General features: G+C 38.7%; 1 protein-coding gene across 1 annotated transcript in view; it reads left to right on the forward strand.

The window, feature by feature from the left end:
• Positions 1–17,167, forward strand: part of Nalcn (sodium leak channel, non selective) — a 211,162-nt gene that overhangs the window by 117,997 nt on the left and 75,998 nt on the right. The window contains exon 14 of the mRNA XM_013022975.1: positions 2,818–2,892. Coding sequence (XP_012878429.1) covers positions 2,818–2,892 — 75 coding nt within the window. The remainder of the gene's footprint in view (positions 1–2,817; positions 2,893–17,167) is intronic.

Consider the following 17,167-nt stretch of genomic DNA (forward strand, 5'->3'; position numbering starts at 1 on the left):
AAGTCCCTGTTAAATAATCGTTATTATATCAATAGTATTTTAAGCTAAACCTGTAAGCCACCCAAAACAGCCATGGAAAACCTTTTAGCACAGCACCCGGGTAAATGAATGAAAGCAAGCTCCAAGCTGGTGTCATGGATCTAGATTATTAATGAGTATTCCCTCAATTTTATATAAAAACAGAACAAACAGAAATGCCCAGAGACGTGAAGAATGAGTCTCACTTGCCCAGTGAGGACTTGTCAGGCATTCTCATGACTAAGGACGCCATGTGTTGGTAAACCGCAGATACCAGGCCAGCCTGCTCCCTCCGTCCAATTCCACCCTGACTTTAGAGGAAAATAATATATCACTGACAAGGTAGATGAGATACAACTGAATCCAAGCTGCTCACCTTCTCTCACCTCTAGTTCTTAGTCAAGATGGTTACTGTCTCATTAGAGTCTCCAAAAACAAACCTACAAAGTAATTTCCACCACCTCATAATCAGCTGCAGACTCACTCTGGTCTCGCTAATTTCCATGTCCATTCCAAAGAGCTGAGCCAGCTTTGGTGCCCATTAGCTCTCACCCCGGGTGCCAAGTCCCCACCTTACCACGGCGCCTTATGCTGGGGACACGAAGACAAAGATGCAGCCAGAAGTCCATGCCCAAATAGCGCGTGGGGAAGAACCTCAATCTATGAATCCACATAAATCATGTCTGTGGTTTTGAGATCAGGTTATCTGTTGAACAATGAAACCTAAACACAGACATCTTCAGTGAATGAAATTAGGGTTCATGCTAGCTTAATGGTTTTTTTCCCAATCTTAAATTTGTTCTTCATCAATCTCCCCTCCACATTTTGTTCTCAGTCCTGCATGTTTGGGGTTCCCTCTGACAAATAACCATCTACATTTTCCTTAGAAAAGCCAAAGCTGTTCCCTTAGAAAATGTGCCTTCTCTTATCTAACTGTGAAAGTCAAACTGAATCTGCCATGATAAGGAGAAAATGCAGGAAGAATCCCACCTCAGTCTCTAGTCTTCTTCTCTGAGACCAATATATTAATCCACTGTTTGTTTTCAAATGTAGGAAAGCAATCATTCTGTTATCTAACCACCATTTTCCAAATTGCACTTACACTGTCCAGTTACTATTTCAGTGAACCAATTTGACACACCTGCATCATAGGCATTACACAACAGCATCAGAGACAACACCACACCAAACAAAACCAACGGGTAAGACTGATGGTCACCTGTCAGAGGCAGAGCAGGAAAGGTCATGTCAGGAGAAAGCCCATTTCTGGACCATTCTGCATCTTTTACACATTCTAGTAGGATCCCCAATGACACTTTGTCACTGGTTTTGATTGTGGTACCCTGCATCTAGTATATATGTTTATCTGATTTGGGGAAGGGACGGAGAATAACACAATGGTGAGACAAAGGTCAAAGAAAGAACATAACTATATGACAGCCATACTCACAAGACACTATGTTGGAAATGAGCTTTACAACTTGAGGGGGAGGGAAAGTGGGAGAAAATGTGGGAGGGGGTAACAAGAAATGTACTCATTACCTGACTTATGTAACTGTCACCCCTCTGTGCATCACCCTTACCATAAAGTAAAATAAAATAAGGACTGATACTAACACCAGCCAAGTGTATCCTGTCACAATTTCCTCATTATATACTCCTTAAACCTGAAGGAAAGCTGCCATTAACTTCCACAGAACAATCTCTCCAGAAGGTACTGAAAACCAAGGTCAAGTTTGCCTCAATTTCCTAACCTTCATGCTCAACCACCTAATATTAAAAAATGGAAATAATTGGTTAAGAATGAAATTGAAGCTATAAAACAGGACTGCAAAAGATAATAACAAATTCCAAATTGAAGGAGAACTAGAAATTAAAATATTTTGGTATAACTATCTAGTTATATTCTTTTTCTTTATCAATATATACCTGTTTGAAAAGAAATACTTATCTTTTTCAGCTTAGGATATATTATAGAAAGGGGGAAAACTCATTATTCACCACACAAATGGCACATTAGCATTTGTAAAATATCTCCTTCTAGTATATTCTCCATCATTCCTTTTTATAGATAGCTAGACTTCTGCCATATGTAATCTTACTATTGTTGTAGAAGCAGTTTTCAATATTGTTACTATAAAATTTCATAGCACTGGTCATCTAGTCCTATGTAAGGAGTTTGTTAGTATGTAAGTCCTATGTTAGATGTTTGGTAATAAATTAGTCTTACTTACCCCAAGTTGATTCTGTGAGTCAGCCATCTGGGACCAGGTTTCCTGAGCAGGTGTAGTCTCTAAAAATTATACTCAAGGTATGTCCACGATGGCCTGGAAGCTATTCTTGGGCTGAGACTATCTATTTCCAAGATGAGTCGCTCACATGACTGCTGGAAGGAGACTTCAGTGTCTTCAGGCTGCCGGCAGGAAGCGCCAGGTCACCACTCCGTGGGTCTTTTCATGTGTCTCACAAAATGACACCTGGCTTCTTCCAGAACAGACAATCCAAGAGAGAGGAGAGTAAAGGCCACATTGTCTTTTATTACCACACCTTGTATGATGCAGTTATTTCCTTTATAAATTGGCATCATGAAGCACATTAATATTCATCTGGTTTATTTCAGTTAGCATATATATTTATTTTCATGTGTTCGCTGATAACATGACTCACACTGAATATTTGTATCTCATGTTATGAATTCTATGTGCAATATATCTTAGCAGGATATTTTCTATTAAATAAATTATTTGGATATTTAATGCATGTGGGTTTTTTTTTCATTGTTATTTAACCATTTTATAGATTCTCCTGAGTTTGTTTGTGGCTGTTATTTTGGACAACTTAGAACTTGATGAAGACTTAAAGAAGCTTAAACAAGTAAGTAATGTATGAAAGATTTTTTGGAACTGCATTTCGAAAATCAAAGGTGAAATTACTAAGAGCCAAACCTGTGTTTACAGTAATACAAAGTGAGCCTCAAAGAAAAACCAAATAGAATTTATTAACTGAAGATAGTCTGAGTTAGCAAAACAATATTCTTTCTATGTTTAACTTTTATCTAATATGATAAGGGTTAAATTGTATAACTATAAAATTCCAAAGAATATTTTTATATCACTGTGTTTGAATAAAAGTAAGATGGGCATAGTTTAATAAGTTGGAGTCTGGTCCATTAAATAGAGCATTTTTGGAAATCAAATGATGCAGAACCAGATTGCCATTTTTGCCTAATTATATATAATGTTCTTGATCATGATCACAAAAAATTAAACACTGACTTTTCTGACCTCTAGATATGAAAAGAAAATTTAATCTGGGTGACCATAGTGATTAGAAGAGATAGAATAGAATAAATGACCAGAATTGTACCTCATTATGAAACAGACTGTGTATCAGGGTAGTATTATGCCCAGCATATGGAAATAGAAGGCTTTAATGGTGGAACGATGGCAGGTATGGTCAAGTAGCTATTCACATTGCTTCTGTTGCATGAAGGATACTTGGTTTGCATATTTGGATCTATTGAAGAGTCAAACACTTTCAGAAGTATGGTTGCTGAGAGAGAAAGATGTTGGTAAGGTTTCCTGGGATGACCTCTACAACACAGAAAGAATTGCTGAGATGTTAGCAAACAGAACCAAACAAAGCTAACAGCAGTATGACCAGGATGATACAAAGGCCCTACAAAGTCAGGATTGTCAAAAGCTGTCTATTTTTAACACAGAAAGGAAACATATCCTATCGAGAATTATCTTAATTGGTATTAATATATGTAACATTTACTTTGAACTCTGTATTTCTATAACCCTTCTCTATAACACTACTGCTTTAACCAAGCATATAAACAAGAAGAAAAATACCATTTTATACATCAATTCCTATTTGTACATACTGAGGAAGGTGTTTTTTAAACTGATCTAGAGCTGCACAGGTTAAATGGTTTATGGTAGAGATAATTCTTTTCTAGATCCTAACTGTTTAGGGTAGCAAGGAGACAATCTTAAAGTGAGATTTAGGGCATTATATTATGCCATTGATGCAAAGTATTTATGTCACTCTTATATAAAAATATGTAATATTGGGGCTTGGAAGGTTGCTCAGTGGTAGAGCACTTGCCTTGCATGCATGAGGCCCTGGGTTCAATTCCTTAGTACTACATAAGCAGAAAAAGCCAGAAGTGGCATGTGGCTCAAGTGGTAGAGTGCTCACCTTGAGCTGAAGAGCTGAGGGACAGCACCCAGGCCCACAGTTCAGACCCACCCCATGACTGGCAAAAAAAAAAATGTAATATGTGCATACAAAATTGAAAAGAATAAACTATAGCATTTGTTATAATCAAAAAAAATCTTCTGGTGAAGACTGACCTTCCAAATCTGGTGTTTAGATACAGATTTTCCTGAACACCATGTTGAGTGTGCATAGATATCCCCTGATAAAATACCATAAAAAGTGTATTAATATATAAAATTAAAGCTATTCAATTTTTTTCCTAACTGGAGCTACAGTCTTATTCAGTGTGGGGTAACTCAGTACTGGCCATATATATAATCCTAGCCAACACTTAAATAATTCAGTGAAATAAGTATATATGAAGCAAATTTTTCAACTTAAGAATTGAAATCAGATAATACTTTGCAATATTAATTTTCTTCTGCCTTTTAGCACACACATGCACATAGATGTATATATGAGGCTTATTTAAATTCTTTATCTTATTTTTGTCATTTACATATGTAATAGTCATGTTAGACATCTCATTTTATTTTTATCTGGCCCCAGTTTAAAAAAACAGTGAAAATCAGGACATTGTCATCTGCCTTTCTGAGCTATAAAGTTTTACGCAACATATGGCTCTTCATTGTTAGAGTATGTCATTACTAAGACAATCATTTTTATTTAATCATTTGCTAGGTATTAGTAGGTTTTGTGTTTTTGGAAGTTCTGAATAGCAGAATTTCTTATTCAATTGTGCTAACCTATAATTTGGAGTATTTTCCTTGAGTTGTTAAAGATACTTGAGCACTGAAGACTCCAATCAAAATAAAGCAGAACTTCCATTTTCATTAATGCTCTTCACATGGTTCGTATTCATAATTGAACTAGAACTACATATCTGTTAAGTTCATCTATGATCTTCATACCTAAGGGGCTCTCGACTTCATAGTTGAAATTCATTGGAGCAAATATTACTATTCTAAGTTAAAATGTTCCTGGTTCATTTAATTTCACTTTTGCATCAGGATGTTTGATGATGTGATTTGTTTTTTTTCCCCATGGTTTTCCTTATTTGCAATGATCTTGGGTTTTCAGGTAGAATAATTTCAAGAACGTAAATACCCACATACACACTTGTAGGCAAGCATGCATACACATTGATTCGTGCCCTTGGGGGTGTAATAATATGGGTATTCAAGCATCGTGTTCTGTACTGTAGCTTGTCTTAAATATTTGATACATAATTTTGCATGTACAATGAACTAGCTTTCAATAGTAAATGTATATGCTCTATTTTCACTATCCCTAGAGACTAAAACTAATTAAGTTAATTAAAATGTTAAGAAAAATACTTTCCTATCATTTCAATTTACAGAAAGTACCACATGTTCTAAATTATGCCTTAGTTCAGTTCTAACTTAAAAAAATAAGTTACTGGGGCTGGGAAGGTCAGTAGTAAAGTGCTTGCCTTGCATGCATGAGGCCCTGGGTATGATTCCTCAGCACCACATATGCAGAAAAAGCTGGGAGTGGTGCTATGGCTCAAGTGGTAGAGCGCTAGCCTTGAACTGAAGAGCTGAAGGACAGTGCCCAGACCCAGGTTCAGGCCCCATGACCAGCAAAAAAAAAAAAAAAAAAGTTACTGTTTCTGCATTGCACACCAGCCTGTAAATTCCATATTTGTTGAATTGTTTGGTCAGCACCAAACCATTTATATGTCCACTTCAAAATCACCAGGCAGTAAAAGTATTATTATTATATCCATCTTATCTGAGGATAAAAAATCATCAAGAAGTTAAATATTTTGCCTAAGTTCTCATAGTAGATGGCAGAGCTAGGAGGCACACTCAGGTCATTTGGACTAGAATTCTAGACTCTGAATCTCTAAACTGCATGGACTCAATTTACATCTGTATATAAATATCATTCATAAGTCAGGCATGCAGTAGAGCTTACCAATAGGACTATTAATTTTTTATAGATAATGACATTCTGTATGACAGAGTCATCAATATAGTCACATGATAACTGTGGAGACAAGGTTTTATTTTCTGAGAAATGGAGGTGAGTTAATCAGGAAAGCTATGAAAACTCAAAAAAATACCTCTTTGTTCCCTGTGGCTATCAGATGTGTAATGAAACCCAGTGGCATTTAATGCTAAAGCGCTCCGGTTTCCTCATATATTCCTTCTTTTGAGAAAAAAAAAGTGTAACCATGAATTTTGGTGAAGGAAAATCAGGTGCTTTTTCTCTGTTTTGAAGATAAGATTTAGGGAGAAAATAAAATAGCTTTTTATGAACAAATTTTGAGAGCTTCCCATATAAGTGCCATTCCCACCCTCCCCCTCCAAAGATACCATCAGTGTGGGTCATGATTGTCACTAATGTGCTTTGCTTTTTCACACTCAAAATAAGGATTGTTCCAAAAATCCATCCCAACTGCACACCCATGAAACGTCTATATAAAATGTTTTTCTTTTTTCTTTTTTTTTTATTGTGAAAATATTGTACAGAGGGGTTACAATTACATGAGCAAGATAATGAGTACATTTCTTATCAAGCATTGTAGCCTCCTCCTTTGTTTCCCCTTCCCATCCCCCCCCCACCACCCCGTACCGAACGCACCACCCCCTCCCTCCCCCCCCCCCCGCACCAAAGTTGTAAAGTTAGTTTTTGACATAACGACTTGTACATCTCATTGTTGCAATGGGTCCACCTGTATCCCTATTTAAATGGTTTGTTTTTTCCCTTCCCCTCTACAAATTATACCAACATCAAATACAGTGAAAGCATGGGTTATACCATGGGGGAGGGACATACAAAGCAACAAAGAAATAATCTTATAAATATGTTAGAAACAATTGCATGAAAGAACAGAACATTTGAATACATATCTTAGGGTTCATTTCCCTAACATCAACTTACCTGAGCTGTACGTCTTGAACTCTAGGCCTGGACACTGTCCCTGTGCTTTTGAGTTCAAGGTGAGCACTCTACCACTTGAGCCACAGCACCACTTCCAGTTTTCTGGTGGTTAATTGGAAATAAGAGTATCAGAGACATTCCTGCCCAGGCTGGCTTTGAACCTCAATCCTCAGATCTCAGTCTCCTGAGTAGCTAGGATTATAGACGTGAGCTAATGGTGCCCAGAAAAATGGTTTTCTAGATAGGATCCAAAATGACTATAAATGAAATTATCTGTGAATGTGATAAACTACAGAATAGGCAACTCAGTTGACATAGGAGTTAAAAACAAACAGCAACAGCAAAAACATGGCCTAAACTAATCTTTGAACAGTAGTAGGAGAAGATGACTTGGAAGCTCTGGATAATGTGGTTGGACTTTGTCAAACTTTGGAAAAGAAGAGGATTCTTATAGTTTTAATGAGTTCTTTTTTTTTTTGCAAATTCAGTACAAGAAGGTTTATAAAGGGTTCTCTTGAAACTAGTATAAATTTATAAAACTATTAGGAAAAAATCTACAGAAAATCTCAAGGAAATAATTATTGAAAATGGAAATATAGATAGTCCATTTAGATTAAAGTCAAAGCTATGAAATTAAAACTGCTTTCTTATCTGTGAATCCAGTCTCAGTTGAATCCTGGTTCCAATTGAATCCTGTGATGTTGATCTTTGATGCAGTTTACTGAGTAGTACTGAGTGGCTATTTAAAGAAGCTTCTTGCTTTATTAACTGGGATTCTTTACGCAAAAAATAATTTAAAACATTGTCTTTTCAATGAATGTGAGCTCCAGGATAATATTTACTGAGGGTTGCTTATATGTGTCAGATTCATTCGTATTTTTTTTTTACCAGTAAAAAAAAAAAGAGGGCTGGGAAGGTGGCTCAATGGTAGAGTGCTTGCCTTGCATGCATGAGGTCCTAGGTTCAATTCCTCAACACCACATAAGCAAAAAGAAAAAAGCCGGAAGAGGCACTGTGGCTCAAGTGGTAGAGCCCTAGCCTTGAGCTGAAGAGCTGAGGGACAGCACCTAGGCCCAGAGTTCAGGCCCCACGACCAGACCAAAAACAACAAAAACCAAATACCTGGTTTAAAAAACAACAACAACAACAGTATTTGGGATGCTGTTTCTGGGAGAGATTAGCCTTTCAGTTGGTAGCTCCTCTTCTCCAGTATTCAGGATCATCACTGAGTCTTTTGAGAGCCCAGAGAAAGTTAAAAAGAAAAAAGGTGCAAGAATTTGAATTCCCTCTTTGCCTGATTGCTTGAGCTGAGTTACTGATTTCCCCCTGCTTTCCTCCACAAATGCTATCAGCTCTCTGCCTCTCAGGCCCTCAGACTCTACCACTGGCTCTCCTGTATCTCCAGAAGGCAGAGGAAAAACTTCCCAGCCTCTATAATCTAACAGCCAATACTTTTAGTGTACTTAAATATGTTACAGATATGTATGTTCACATGCACATAACATGTATGTATGAAAATATATGTTATATGTACTATTATGTATAACAAACATCAACTTTGTAGTATGAGAACATTCTAGAGATCTGTGGTAATTTAATATAAATGAGGATACTTGACACTAATGTCAATGTCAATGATGCTAAATATAGGTTAGGTGGTTTTACCAAAATTAATCCCTAAATTTAAAACTTGCCACCAAATTACCAGTAAAGAGATGGTGTGTGAGAGAGATCACAAGAAAGAGGCTCAGGAATGCGTGTGTGCACACTCAGCTGGCAGAAAGGACGGCGGGGATGGCAGCCAAGATGGCGAAGGTGAATGGCCCATCTTTTCCTCTCAGATGTGTCATGCTCTAAGTGCTCAGAGAACATACCTAATTGTCACCTGATTTTATTTTAATTTTTTCTCTGTGTTAGCAGCAACTCACTCCAGTGCTGCCCAACTTTATTTCACTTGTGTTCTACAACACTCTGGTGTCAACAAGCAGGAACACACACAGCCGGAGGAAACGTATCCAGGATTTCTATTGCTTTGGAAAGTGTTCAGCTGCCCGTGGCAGAGAATCAATACCCTGAAGAACTATAAATCATTAGCGGTGAGGGCTGAGCCACTCCACATTTGACTCAAAGTAGTTGATGCTCTCAGATGCCACTTGAACCTACTCTACTGGTGTTCAGGTTGAACATGAATCTTTCATTTTCAACTTGCATAATTTTTCTATCACATAGATCGCAAAAGGCCATTGTATAGGACTTTGATCTGCAATGTAAGAAGCTTTCTGAAAATGTTTCATCAATGTTGCGCTTCTTTTTTATAATAAATTCGTACATCACTTTAAGATTTGAGTGTAATAAGAGCAATTTAAAGAAATGAAGTGTCTGAGACAGACCTGTTTAGATCAAGGTTTGACTCTGACTTTGGGAATGTCAATTATCAGTATCATGATAGCAGCTTAACGATGTACAGGTCAATGGAAAAATTAGAAACAGTCAATTGTCTGTGAAATCAGATCTAATTCAAGGATGGGGAAGTCACATTTTCAAAAAACAATGGTAACTATTAGGACATCAGTCCTCATCAGTGCTGGGGGTTCATGCCTGTAATCTGAGCTTCTAAGGAGACTGAGATCTGAGGGTCATCGTTTGAAATCAGCCCAGGCAAGAAGTCCAGTTAATCACCAAAAAAAAAGCCAAAAATGGAACTGTGGTTCAAGTGGTAAAGTTCCAGCCTTGAGCAAAAACCATAAAACTAAGGATCAGCACCCAAACCCCAACTTCAAGCCCCAATGCTGATGTGCTCCGTGGAGAAGGAGAAAAAGAAAGACAGAGAATGAACAATTTTGAAATACATCAGAACAACATGAAAGCAGCAAAAAAGTACCCCAAAGAAAGCTGTCAATTCACAAGGAGATGAAGGAGGGAGAATGAGCAACGTTCTGTTGATGGGGGAACTAGCAGCACATGATTGAGCTAGCAAGGAAGACCGAAGAGGATGAGAATGGTCGAAGTAAACTGTTTGCATCCATGAAAACAAGACAGCCAGACTTGTGGATGTTGCTTTAGGAAGGGAGAAGGGAGAATGTCAGAGTGGCATTCCTTAGAATCCATTGTAGAGATGTCAGAATGAAATCCCCGCCTGGATCACTAAGGTAGACTCATTTTATTTTTTTAATTTTAATTTTAATTTTTTAAAGAATGAGATGTTCTCTTCATATGAGTCGAACTGTTTCCTCCATAAAGATGCAGAATTTCCATTTAGTAGCTACTGGATGTGATCGGGTGGGAAATAAGGCCTTTTCAGATAAAAATCAATTAAAATGAGATCGATAGAGTAGGTGCTTACAAAGAAAGAAGGGACCCAAACCTCCATGGAGAAGGGCATCCTGCCAGCAAGACATCAGGGGCCATGTGGTACATCTGCTCCTCTCCTCCTCTCCTCACAACATTGAGGATGGATGGTCACTAGAAACTAGGAGATAGCTATGGCTTAGAGACCCTCTTTCAGAACTTCCAGGTGGAAATTGGAGTCGACTTGATCTCTGATTCCTGACCCTCAAACCAGGAGAGAATGAATTTCTGTCACTTCAAGACATCCAGACCTTGGTAGTTTGTGGCAGCAGTTCTAGGAAATGAATCCCACTCCCAATCCTTGCTGGCTAGCCTCAAGAACAACTGGTCTTTTTCCAAAGCTGAGAAACCACACAGCCCCGAGCTTGAGACAATGTAGCAATAAGGACAACTCTCGGAATTCTAGGCCAGCCCAGAATATGCTTGAGCAGTTGGAGCCATTTTTTTCTGTCCTGAATCAAACAAATGCCCAAATTTTATACCTGTAAGTCTTCCAATCCTGGAAGAAGAGTTCCTGTAAATCCTTTATACATGTCGCTTTCCATATACTTACCCTGAACAAGATGCCCTTTGAGGGATTCCATTTGGGGATACCTTGTTCCTCCTCATCTAGTTAAAGTCTGAGGTTCCCTTGGTAGTTCAGTTTAGCCTTTACCATTGAATGAACATAAAACTATACACCTAAGATCATCTCTTCAAGTTTGTGTTGGGGAGTTGTGGGTTTTGTTGCTGTTTATTGTGTTGGTGCAAAGAAACTTTTAGTTTAATTTTCTATAGCACTCTGCAAAGTAAGTTCCCGTTTGCTTTGTTGTTATTGTTGTTAAAAGAGTGATGTTGGTAAGGAAAACATGCTCAAAGTTGGGGAGCATTTGACACTTCAACTCCACCTTAATCCAAGCCCACACTTTAACGAAGAGGACCTCCTTTCATTTTACATCCTTTAATAAAAAGAAGAAAAATTTTAGGAACTTACTGCATTGGACCATTTAAGAACAAAACACACAGAAGAGAATGAAAAGCACGCCAACACCACTTTTTGTTTCCTAGCTCCTGTCACAAGGCAAGGGGAAGCTAGATTGTTATGGCTCTAAGACAACAGTGTGACAATTGGTTTTCGATTTTATGCAGCGCCTGACAGCTGTTGAATTCCCAAAAGGCACTTTCGTAGCTACGCTACAACTCGCTGTGAGCAGTTGGAATAATGAATTTTACCGCGTGTAGTCTGAGAAGCCAGACCTGAACGTATCAGAGGCCTTGTCACTGCCCCGATGCCTTTAGGACTCAAGTTGCACACAGCCTCTCTGGTTCTCATCTCTGAAGAGTCCAAACACCTTCCTGTCCTTCCTGCCGCACTCACCAGCTCATTATTCATTTATTCACAAACAGTCTGCTCCTTCTATGAACATGACATTGCACCAGGAACAGAAGAAATCAGACTAAACAAATAAGTTCTATGCTCTCAAGTCTAATTTGAATACAGGTTGAGTGTGCCTTTTCCAAATCTGTGGTATGAGAAATATCTCAGATTTCAGAGTTTGGGGCATGGAGGGGTATTTACATTTAAGCATTGCTGATTTGCTATCCAGCCTGTGGGCCCAGGATGGACAAGCAGGTCAAGATGGTTGGAAACAATCATATAAGATAGTGGCGGGAGCTGACACCTGTACTGTCAAATTATAAAAGCTAAGTCGTGTCTATGATAGAATGAGGTGCTTGCTGCACTGCAGAGCTGATAGAACCTCGATACAGCCACTGGCTTCAAGCAAAGCTCAGACAACAAACACTTTTTTGCAGAAAATGTGTCAGTTAATATAAAGTTCCATAGTGCAGCCAATAAGCCATTTTATTAAGGTTTAAAAAAAATAATCTGCCAGGCTCACGCCTGTAATCCTACGTACTCAGGAGGCTGAGATCTCAGGATTGTGGTTCAAAATCAGCCCGGGGAAGGAAAGATCGTGAGTCTCTTATCTTCAATAAATCACCAGAAAACCAGAAGTGGCACCGTGGCTCAAGTAGTAGAGCGCTCGCTTTGAGCTGAAGAACTCAGGGACAGCACCCAGTCCCAGAGTTCAAGCCCCACAACTGATCCCCAAAAAACTGTAATCTACAGCTGACCACATGCACACTCAGAAATGATGCAGGAAATGTGTGACCATTGCCTGGAAAGGAATCACTGAAGGGAACAGAGTACTGCTGAGATCCAAACTCCAGCCAAGGTGGGGATGCCAGTCTAAAATAGGTATCTTCTGCTTTCAATGACTCTGTTTATGCTGTGAGGAATGCCTTAACTGACAAAACTTTCTGTGTACACTAAAGTGAAACTTACTGAAAGGAAATTTACTAGAGGTAATGAGAGCCAGATTTCATGCTGACAGAAGAGGAAATTAGAAGTAAGCAAAGGAGAGATGCCCGAATGAATTAACTCAGTGATGGTAGAAGAGAGTAGGGGGGCCAGTACGAAGTCAGTTTGTTTTAGGAGAAAACATACAGCAGTCTCTGGGCACCCATAGGGTGTGGTTCCATGAAGCTCGCTTCTCCCACAATTCCACTCAGCATCTGCTGAAGGCATACCACTCTACTACCTCCATTAGGCACACTCGCATTTCCTTTGCTTTGGGGCCCTATTTGCTTGGGTGGATTTTTTTAACAAAATTAAGGGCAGTGGACTAGATCACAGAACAATTTGACAACCATTGACAATAAGACAGGACTAAATTCTCTGCATCAATGAGCTGTGGTGAGTTAAAATACTCATTTGGAAATTTCTTTTTACTTATTTTTACATGCTTGGCTATAACCATATGTAAAAAAAATCCATTAATGGTTGGGTTTCGCACAACAAATCAAAGAAAGGTTGGACAAATGGGATTGCATGAAATTGCAGAGCTTCTGCATGGCAAAGGACATAGCTAGCAAGATCAATAGAAAGCACATCTTCACTAGCCATACAACAGACAAGGGTCTCATATCTAAAATATACCTGGAACTCAAAAAATTAAATCCCCCAACAACAAATCTTCAAAGAAACAACTGCCCAATAAATAAGTGGGCTAAAGACTTAAAGAGAAACTTCTCTGAAGAGGAAAGAAGGATGGCCAATAGACACATGAAGAAATGCTCAACCTCCCTAGCCATAAAAGAAATGCAAATCAAAACAACATTGAGATACCACCTCACCCCAGTTAGAATAGCTATAATCAAGAACTCTAATAACAACAGATGCTGGAGGGGATGTGGACAGAAGGGAACATTACTGCAGTGTTGGTGAGAGTATAAACTTGTTCAACCACTTTGGAAAGCAGTATGGAGGTTCCTCAAAAGACTCCACATAGAGCTCCCCTATGACCCAGCAATCCCACTTTTGGGCATTTACCCAAATGATCACAAACAAGACCATACTAAAGCTACCAGCATGACTATGTTTATTGCAGCATTATTTACCACAGATAAGATATAGAACCAACCCAGATGCCCCTCAGTAGATGAATGGATCAAGAAAATGTGGTGTATATATACACAATGGAATTGTATGCCTCCATCAGAAAGAATGACATTGCCCCATTTGTTAGGAAACGGAAAAACTTGGAAAAAATTATATTAAGTGAAGTAAGCCAGGCCCAAAGAAACATAGGTCCCATGGTTTCCCTTATTTGCAATAATAGTATATGTCTGAGTCAAGCAGAAAAGGTCAGATAAGTTGATGTTAGGGAAATGAACCCTAAGATATGTATTCAAATGTTTTGTTCTTTCATGCGATTGTTTCTAACACATTTATAAGATTATTTCTTTGTTGCTTTGTATCTCCCTCCCCCACAGTATAACCCCTGCTTTCACTGTATTTGATGTCGGTATAATTTGTGGAGGGGAAGGGAAAAAACAAATCGTTTAAATAGGGATACAGGTGGACCCATTGCAACAATGAGACGTACAAGTTGTTATGTTGAAAACGAACTTTACAACTTTGGTGGCGGGGGAGGAGGATTGGGTGGAGGGTGGGGGAAGGATGGGAAGGGATGTGAAGGGGAAACAAAGGAGGAGGCTACAATGCTTAATAAGAGATGTACTCATTACCTTGCCCATGTAATTGTAACCCCTCTGTACAGTATTTTCACAATAAAAAAAAATAAGTTGGGTTTCGTGTAGGTAGATAGATACATATATATTCGCATGTGTTCATACATATAAAGTATACCTGCATACATCTCGATGGGTATATAAGGCACATGCATACATATAGGTAAATGCATAGAAAACTAACTACAGACTTGTGTGCACAAGGGTTAATACATATATTTCCACTAAGCAAGCCTAATGACAGAGAAACATTCATTCCCCTTTTCTGAAGTTTCTCCTTTGGTTCCAGTTACCCAGATGCAATGGTAATCAAAATATGTTAAATTCAAAATTATAGTAAAATTAATACCTTAGTTTTAGGAGGGTTCTTTTGGTTTTGTAGGAGAAGATCTTGTGATATTGCTTAGGATAGTCTCTGAAACTACTTGGCTCTTAATAAGCTCAGACTCCTGATGAGATGAGACTACAGAAAGATGACACTGGGCCCAGTTTCCGTTCATACGCTTTAAGTTTTTAAATTGTACACTGTGCTAAGGAGTGTGGTGTCACCTCATCCCCTGCCACCCAGCCGTGTCCTGTCCTACGTGGTAGCATGAACCCTCCCTTTGTCCATCATATGTATACCACCCACCTGTTAGCCACTTAGTTCCCAGCTCAGGTTTCAGATAGACTGTCCGCACATTGCTGGCATTAGTGTAAGCCTTCCTTCCTTAATAATGGCTCCAAAGCCCAAGAGCAGTAATGCTGGCAATTTAGACATACCAAAGAGAAGCTGCAAGTGCTTCCTTTAAGTGAAACTACAATAAGGTATTTTGAGTTGGGGGAGCACCATTTTCACATGACTTTCATTATAGTAGTACATCGTAACTATTCTGTGATTGATGCTGTTCATCCCTCCAGCCCCTAACTTTCTGAATTAAACTTTACGATGGGTGTGTATCTCTAGGAAACAAGTAGTATAGAGTAGGGCACTACTTTCAGGCAGCCTCTGGGGATCATGAAATATATTCCCCAAGGATGGGGGACTGTGAGGACTCATAACAATGAAAGACAGCTAGTGCTAAGATTCTCATGCTAGCATTCTGAGATGCCAAAACATTAGAGAAAAGGAGGGAGAGAAAGGGGGAGGGAGGGAAGGAGAGAGATGAGAAGGGGAGAGAGAGAGAGAGAAGCCAACAACTGTAATGTTGTATCCTAGATGGAATCATGAAACCAAAAAAGTACATTCAGGCAGAAGCCTGGAAATTCAAAGTAAGTCCTACACTTTAGTTAAAAGTATTTGTCCAAGGGTAATTTCTTAGTTTTGAACATTTGATTTGTGGTTATATAAGATGTGAACATTAAGAAAGCTGGGTCAAGGGTATACAGGAACTCTATACTTTTGGAAATTCTTATGTAATTTTAAAGCTGTTTCAAAATGAAGTGAGTGTTTTTAAATGGGAACCAATTTTCTATGGTAAACTCTCACAACAGCATATAAATTAACTATGTTTCATTGCTCAAAGATGTATACATCTGCAAAGCTTTACACCAAGTTCAGACTGCCTGAACAATAGTTGTGTCTTGAGACATTAGGTGCACACAACCTATTAGGAGCTAAACAGTTTATATGTTTTTTTTTTTCCTAAGAGAAAATCCACTGTGACTTGTCGTTTCTAGTGGAAGATAGCACTCATGTGGGTTAGAGTGACTTCACATCTTAAAGAATTCTAGGAAGGCATAATGGAGTGATGAGAAACATCACAAATAGCAGATATTTTTCTATTTAGGGTCCAATGTTGACGTGGCCTTCTCTGTTCCTCTCCTCTCTATGTGTCATCACTGCCTTGTGTGTGGAAATGCACAAGGTGAACAAAAGAGCGACAAAGAGTCCTGCTTAATTAAAAATATGCACCTTCATAGAGGTAAGACAGACATAATTAGAAAGTTAGAATGCAAAAGCCCTAGGCAGTAAGGCAGAGAAAATACAAGGTACACAGAGGAACATGTGCTTAATTAAGATCACAGGCAGGTCCTAGGAGATGAGTCAAAAAAGATGAATCGAATTGTGTTTAGAAAGTAGGAAAACCTGCTACAAATGAGAGGAACTGAGATCACAAAAGTTCAGACGTAAATAGGAATGTTTTGCTTGCAAACATTGTTTGAGGAGAGCAGGATGAAACAATTTAGCCCAGGAACTAGAAAGTGTGTAGTCAAGTCTTCAGGTTCACACAAGACTAGCTGTGTGGCTTTGGGTGGCTCGTTGAAGCTCCCAGGACCTTGGTTTCTTCATCTGTAACACGACAGTCATGGCTAATTATAGATCTTACAACAGGGAACTATTTTAATGAAGAAGGAATATTAACCACGCAGCGTGCTCAGCATAGGATCCAATGCACTTTTACTATTCAATTGCCCATTGTTGCTCTGAGACGTCTTCTTAGAGGAGATGATTCTGGAAGATTTCTAAATTAAAGTCTAGAAGGAGTGTGTGCTGCAGACAGGGGACAAAATAGCTCATGAAGTCTTATGAGAAATAACTGAATGGAAGGGAGACACAACCTTACCGCAGAAAAGCAAAGGCATTAGAGGATATTGTCACATATATAAA

The sequence above is a fragment of the Dipodomys ordii genome, unplaced genomic scaffold (assembly GCF_000151885.1).
Source record: "Dipodomys ordii isolate 6190 unplaced genomic scaffold, Dord_2.0 Scaffold65, whole genome shotgun sequence".
Lineage (NCBI taxonomy): Eukaryota > Metazoa > Chordata > Mammalia > Rodentia > Heteromyidae > Dipodomys > Dipodomys ordii.